At 42.0% G+C, this 6,801-nt stretch overlaps 1 protein-coding gene across 1 annotated transcript; it reads right to left on the bottom strand.

The window, feature by feature from the left end:
- Positions 1 to 809: 809 nt before the first annotated feature.
- Positions 810 to 5,923, bottom strand: dact2 (dishevelled-binding antagonist of beta-catenin 2). Its single transcript, XM_079472402.1, has 4 exons — positions 5,583 to 5,923; positions 3,524 to 3,656; positions 3,105 to 3,401; positions 810 to 3,005 (listed from the first exon to the last, which is right to left on the bottom strand). Exons 1-4 carry the CDS (start codon positions 5,817 to 5,819, stop codon positions 1,219 to 1,221), a joined length of 2,454 nt encoding a protein of 817 aa, XP_079328528.1. The 5' UTR covers positions 5,820 to 5,923; the 3' UTR covers positions 810 to 1,218.
- Positions 5,924 to 6,801: the final 878 nt, after the last annotated feature.

Consider the following 6,801-nt stretch of genomic DNA (forward strand, 5'->3'; position numbering starts at 1 on the left):
TTCTAGAGTTAATCTCCTTTCAACCCTAGCGAAGATAAAACACATACAGGGGGTCAAGGACCATCTGGTGTTCACCTGTGTGAGCATATTTAAGCCTAAACCTTTTCCAACCTCTGTGACACTACAGGAATTTTAAGATTCAAAGGCAGAGCAAATGAATGAGGTTTAAAGATCTGTCTGCTCTTTAAATTCACTCGCTGTCCATCATCTCTTTTCTCTAATGTTCTTCTTTCATTGCCTGTAGTATTTTTACTAGTCATCATTTACTCACTCACGTCATTTCAAACCTGTATGACTTTCTTACTTCCGCAGAACGCAAAAACACATTTTTAAGAATGTTGGTAACCAAACAACAGCGGTTTCCCCATTCACTTTTATTGTATGGAGACAAGACCAATGCAAGTCAAAAGGTACCGCTGTGGTTCGGTAACCAAACATTATTCATATATGAAGACTAACTGTCTATACAAGCTTTACTATTGGCTGATACATGATAATAATATATACAATATTGTGATCCGAGCGCTGTTTCACATCGCTAGCTAACGTGTATGTATCTATAAGCTAACAATGGTCACTTGCCTTGTTCTTCACTGAAACTCCTTACAACAAAACTCAATCCATCTTCTCTGACCGTTCTGTCAAACCCGTTCACTTGAAAGACCTTCAGATAACTCCAAATCATTTCCAGATGAATTTTAAACTAGACCTTTTTATGTGGTGTATAAAAGCCTTATCCCGAAATGTATTAAAGGCCTAAAAGGACACAGGGAAACCATAGATTTTTTATTAAATATTTTTTTTATTTTGAGAGAAAAATAAGATGCACAGCTGGAACAAATGTGAAAAGCAACATTTTATTGTTTTTTTTTTAAGTATAATGTTCATTTACACGCTGTCAGATGAATTTGTTATATTTACACAGCATCTTTGGAAGAGGTGTTTTGTTCTATTTAAAGATATACAAAGACCCTATTTAGATTATACATCAATACAAGACATTGGATCCAGGTTGTAAAGAAATTTTCTTATCGACATAAAACACCTCTACAAGTCTTGTGTGACATTTAGATAGTGAACATGGACATGAAAAATCTCAACATTTTTGATCACAGATACATTTGCAAAGTGTTTTTACAAGTTAAACAGGCTCCACGTGATTCCCAAGTTCTTCTGGATAGCTATGTTACAAATATAAAGGCATAATTAAGTGTGAAACTACACTAGAGTCATCACCTTAAGTGATGCTGGCTGAAAGCGCCGGATCTTCTTCTTTAGTGCTCTGGACGCTTTAATACGGCACGCCGCTGAATCCGAACGTTGTCGCTGCTGCATAGAAAAGCCCGCAGCCGTAGGTCCCATAGTAGCCTGAGCCCAAACGAGACCAACTTCACCTTCCTCTTCTTCCTCCAACAGATCCTCCTCATCCAGCGAGAGGCTGCTGTCAGAGTCAGACGCCGTCTGAGAGCCCTGGCTGGACTCACTGTCTCCAAAACGATTTGTGGTGTAGTTGCTCATCTCCCCATCACTGCTTGCCGCAATAGTCGAGTGAAAGAGCGATGCGCACTCCGCTGAGTATTCCGAAAACTCAGATTCACACCGAGGAGGGCAGCGGCCGGATTTTGGAGCGGCTGGATATCTTGATTCCAAGTAACTGAGGTAAGAAGAGGTGGAGAGAGATTGACGGAGGGGTCGTGGAGCACAGCCCCACTGACCTGAGCGAGGCCTTGCGCTGAGACTCCTCATCATGCCTGTCTTACGTGAGACTGGCATCTCTTTGGATCTCGGGGCGTTGAGAGCTGTGGGAAGCTGAATCTCGGATGCCGAAGGCCACTTTCGGGAACTCTGTTTCTTTCTGGATTGATCTTGAGGAATGTGCACAAGTTCAGGGTAGTGGGGTTTATGAGATTTGATGGGCTTGGATGTTTGGTGAGACTTGTTTTGGACACAGTGCATGTTGACCAGTCCATTACGACTGCAGTCTGAGCTGGAGTACATGTGGGACTCTTCCAGATTGGTCAATTTACCTTTCCACAAACTGGACTGCTTCACGTCGGTTCGGGTCTTGGTGCACAAGTGTTTTTGCTGCTGTTTCTTTGTTGAAGGTTTCTCTGTGCTCTTTTTTCTCAGTTTGACGTATTTTGTTTTCTTGTCTGCCATATGCACCTTCATCCTTTGAGACCCTGCGGGTACGAACTCTGCATGGACGAACTCTTCTGAATGAGGTGTTAGATCAAAACTTCTTTGTTCCTCCTTTCTATGAGTAAAACTCGATCGTCTCTCAAGTGACTTTGAGACCGATGACGAAAGACAAGGGTCAGATTCAGCACTAGTTTTTACTATGGCATTATTTAGAGGAATGTAATTCTGTTGGAGGTCTTTAAGAGGTGCTGGGTGTGTGTCACAGTACAACGGCTGGACCTTCACTAAATCTAAACTGGACTCCACATTTATCTTATGCTGATTGCTGTTTAGTGCTGAAGATGTTTTTTCAATGTCTTGTGTATTTGCTAACGGCAACGTTAGCTGTTTAAGAGACCCCCGAATTTGAGGATGTTCATAGCTAATTTCTTGAGATCTGGGTCTTTGCTCCTCCCTACTTTTAATAGCAGTATTGGGGTCACGTCTTATTTCGTTTAACAGGCTAATCTTACTGGAGCTTCGATGGAGTAGCTTGTTGATGTATCCCGCACACCGGGAGTTTGTGGACCCCTGGTTAGGGTTCTGGGTTATGTCTTCAAGTCCATCTCCAAGGTTTTCATCCTGTGCTTCAGACACGACCTGACATCCCTGATCACCCGTGAGACTGAAGATGGGACTTTGTAACGCCACAGCGTGAAGTGGGCTGGGATAACAGTACACCTCTGTCCCACTGCTCGACACCAGGTTACTCTGGTATTTGACGTCTACTGAGGGGTTGTGGAGGCTACCGCAGAGTGTGGAGGTCTTCACGTCAGTAGATCTGAAGGTGCCAATTCCGGATGTGATGACGCGGTCAAGATCACCTGCAGACACAGAAAAATTCAGTAGTGTGTATATTAGATTTCAGAAGTTCATTTAGATTGTAGTGTCTACAACAAATCCTTTCTCATTTTTATGCCCACCTGTGGAAACCGGTCTTTGCCTTGCTCTTTCTGCATTCGCTGGAGGCATTCGTATGCACCCGCTACCTAGTTTCACTCCCAGCGGTCTCGGAATGTCAATCTTGGTCGTGCTTTCATCAGCAGAAAAACAACCGGACACGCTGGTCTGTCCAGAAGCATTACGGCAAGGTGAAGAATATGAAGCAGAGAGGAAGGGAAGCCGATTGTTTTGAGAAGAACAGGAGAGACTCTCGCTGTAGACGGAGGTGCAAGAGTTGGACAGTGAACCTGAACCCCCATCACTGAGCTCAAAGAACCCTAAAGGTAAAAAAGGAAACTGTAAGATATTGTCAACATAACATTTTTGTGGATTTTAGTAAAGAAATACCAAACATCTCATTGAAGAAGTATGTGATATGTGAAGGTGTGCGTTAACTCACCTGAGCTGGGTCTGCTGTCACTCTCCAGGTGCTCCATGGAGGCTTTACATACATCCAGTTTCAACCCGCTGATTTGTTGATCCAGCTGCTGCAAGTGTGTCTTCAATCCCACATCTTGTTTGCGCAGACGTGTCTGCAGGTACAACACGCAGAACGTGTTAGCATGCAACATGCACACATACTAACCTCACCAAATACATCACCCACATGTTACGTAATATTACAAACATGGTATATCATGCAACGTTTGGAAAGCGTTTACAAAACACACGTGCAGACTCTTAAAGTGTGCACACTGACAGTGCATCGCTAATTTCCGTCAAGAAAATGCAACCTTCACAAGTCCACAAAGATGCACTTGTGAAAGCAGCTTTTCAAACAAAACAGTCAATTGAGAACGCAGTAAAGACACAGGACTGGATAAACAGCGTTAACTCATGGGCTACTGTACTCAACTGACAGAACCTTCAATTCTTATAATATGTTTGTAAGTATAACATTGTAAGATCAGTGATGCACGTTACAACTAACTTACTCTGAGCTCGGTTGGGCTTTACTCCAACTCAATCCAATTGAACCATAAAACATGAAAAACTGGACTGCCCTAGTCTAGACATTTACCAGCTGATATGACTCCTGCGGTTATACGACACAGACAAGAGGAGAGAAGAGAAGGCAAAGAGAGGAAGCGAATAAAGAGGGAAAGTGGTTGACTATTAACTAGACAAGGATAAAGGGTAGCTTGGGGGAAGTGCTGTAAGGTTACTAATCTCTCTCCTGCGGAGGAACTCAAACTATTGTGTAAACCAAATGTATAGGAACAAGAGGAAATGCGTGACTGTAAACCAGCTTTGCAAATTAAAGGGGCACATCTGTGAAATATAACAAAGATAGACAAAAAATAAAACCCACTTCTTTTGCGGTCCTGTTTTTATAACCTACATTTCCATTTGCAAACCAGTTACTGTGCGTTGCACATTGCACTACCCTGTCCTTTGAAAAACAAAGATGTCATATGCGATTTCTTAATTTCAGCCATTTATAGGCCTCTCATCTTAATGCAAGCACCTCTAAGTTATTTTGACCAAAGAGGACAAAAAGGGTTCAACAAAAGTCCAGAAGGTTCAAACGGCTGCAGGGTCAAATCTGTGTCGCCGGCCGGGCCACAGTTCCTCTCTTGTTATTCTCATTAAATTGGGTTAATCATCAGAAACGAGCCGTGCTCCCCCCAGGAGCTTTTGATTTATGACCCCTCACTATGACCCCCAGCTGAGTCTCTATGATTCAGCACTGGATTCTTTCATCAATGGCACTGACAACCCATGCGGAAAAAAAACACCAATGAATGCTGAAAACAGTAAGAGCTCTTCATGTGACGGCTGTAAATTTAATCTGGATTTACATTTGATGATGGTAAATCCACTAAATAAAAGAACAACATCACAGAATCATTTAAAGGGATACTTCGCCCAACATTTCTGTCATCATTTACTCACTCTATGGTTGTGCCAAATCCGTTTAAATGTATTTGTTCTGATGAACACAGAGAAATATATTTGGAAGAACGCTTATAACCAGACAGATTGTGCCCACCATTGACTATCATAGTAGGTAGGCCTACCATTGTGTTGAAAACAAAAGAAAACATTTTGAAGAATGTAGTCCAGTTAACAGTTCTGTGGCACTTTTGACTACCGTTGTATTTATTTTCATACTATGGGAGTCAACGGGGGGCAAAATCTGTCTGGTTATAAGCGTTCTTCCAAATATATTTCTCTGTGTTCATCAGAACAAATACATTTAAACGGATTTGTCACAACTAGAGACTGAGTAAACGATGACAGAATTTTAATTTTTGGGTGAAATATCCCTTTAAAGAAGTGCAGCAAACCTTGACAAATCTTTGAACAAATTTAGAGTTTTTTAAAAAGTATTTACACAGCCAAAGCATTGAAACATAGACGTGCAAATTTAAACATAGACGTTTAAATAAAAAATATAAACATTCTAGAAAGAAAATGAACTATTCTTTATTCGTGTACGTAGTAAAAAGTTTTACCAGTTGTTGTTTGAGTAGATGAAGTGTTGCCTCTAATCTCAGCTCCTCTGTGCTCACACTATCTTGTTTGGATGTGTCGGGCTCTTCTCGGTTTAGGGTCAGAGCCCAGTGCACCCTGTTACTCTGTTTGTCCCGGAGGAGATGAAGCTCCTGCAGTCCGGCCAGGGCTGCGTGCAGTCTCTCTCCTATCCTGCCCCGGTCCATTCCACTCGGTCCAGGTACTTTTCTCCCCAACATTATCAGACGGCTCGTTTCGACATATCCAGGGAGACGTGAAAATAATCAAAATAACGCGCGTGACCGTGAGATAACTGTGCGTCTTGCTTCTTCACAATGAACGGGCTGTGTTTGGTCGCAGCGAGTTTACATTACCTGAGTGGGTGGAGAAAGAACAAACCCCGCCCACTCCCGTCTCCTTGATATAAATTGAGCCCGCCCGGTGCTGAGCGATTGGCTGAAAAGCGTTATGAGGGCGGTCGGTAATTTGCCTATTCTGGAGGTGTGGCTCATGAATGTTAATTAGGCAACGGGAAGCCAGAAAGTCCGTATGATGAGTTAAGGATCATCGTTGTGCAGGCTTTCCTTGAGGGCTCATCCTTTGACATTTGATTGGAAAATATGTTAATTCTAATATATATCTTAAACGTTATTAAAACATTTTTTATAATGGAAATGAGGGAAATACAATTGAAATCGTTTAAACGCTCGTTGTTTAAATAATGAGCTACTCGCGCCCTCTGTCGGACGTTGAGTTGCATTATAAAAAAAAACGTAAAAATGTAAAACAATCCTTTTGGAAGTGGCATGGGATCGAATAATAATCACAATTCCCACTAAAAGATCCCCAAAATAGAAGCAAGTATAGATACCTTGTTATATTCATTGTTTTTGGGACAAAGTACCGTGGTATTCCATATGTTGTTGGTTTGTAAGTGCAGTGAAAAATGCAATTAAAAGAACGTATAATTGCAACAGATTAAAACAAGAGCAAAAGAGTGCATGTGTGTTTACGTGTCAAGGCCATCAAAGGTTTGTTGTGGATGAGACGACATGGCCTCAGATAGCATCAGGATGTCGAACCCTCATCGCCGGTTGTAGAAATGTGAAGTCAGACTCTACATCACCTTCAGGGATGGGTATGTCAGTCACAGGATGTGGGAAAGGATATGAGATGTGGAAGATATAGGTGAACATATAGAGGATGACACAAAAAACAAAC

Source organism: Barbatula barbatula (assembly GCF_947034865.1).
Source record: "Barbatula barbatula genome assembly, chromosome: 14".
In the NCBI taxonomy this organism is placed as follows: Eukaryota; Metazoa; Chordata; class Actinopteri; order Cypriniformes; family Nemacheilidae; genus Barbatula; species Barbatula barbatula.

Bases quoted from the DNA above. Each gene is read 5' to 3' on its own strand.
- dact2 (XM_079472402.1), bottom strand. From the start codon at position 5,819: ATGTTGGGGAGAAAAGTACCTGGACCGAGTGGAATGGACCGGGGCAGG. The intron at 3,402-3,523 runs GTGAGTTAACGC...TTTTACCTTTAG, and splicing joins TGACAGCAGACCCAGCTCAG to GGTTCTTTGAGCTCAGTGAT. The intron at 3,006-3,104 runs GTGGGCATAAAA...CTGTGTCTGCAG, and splicing joins GCAAAGACCGGTTTCCACAG to GTGATCTTGACCGCGTCATC.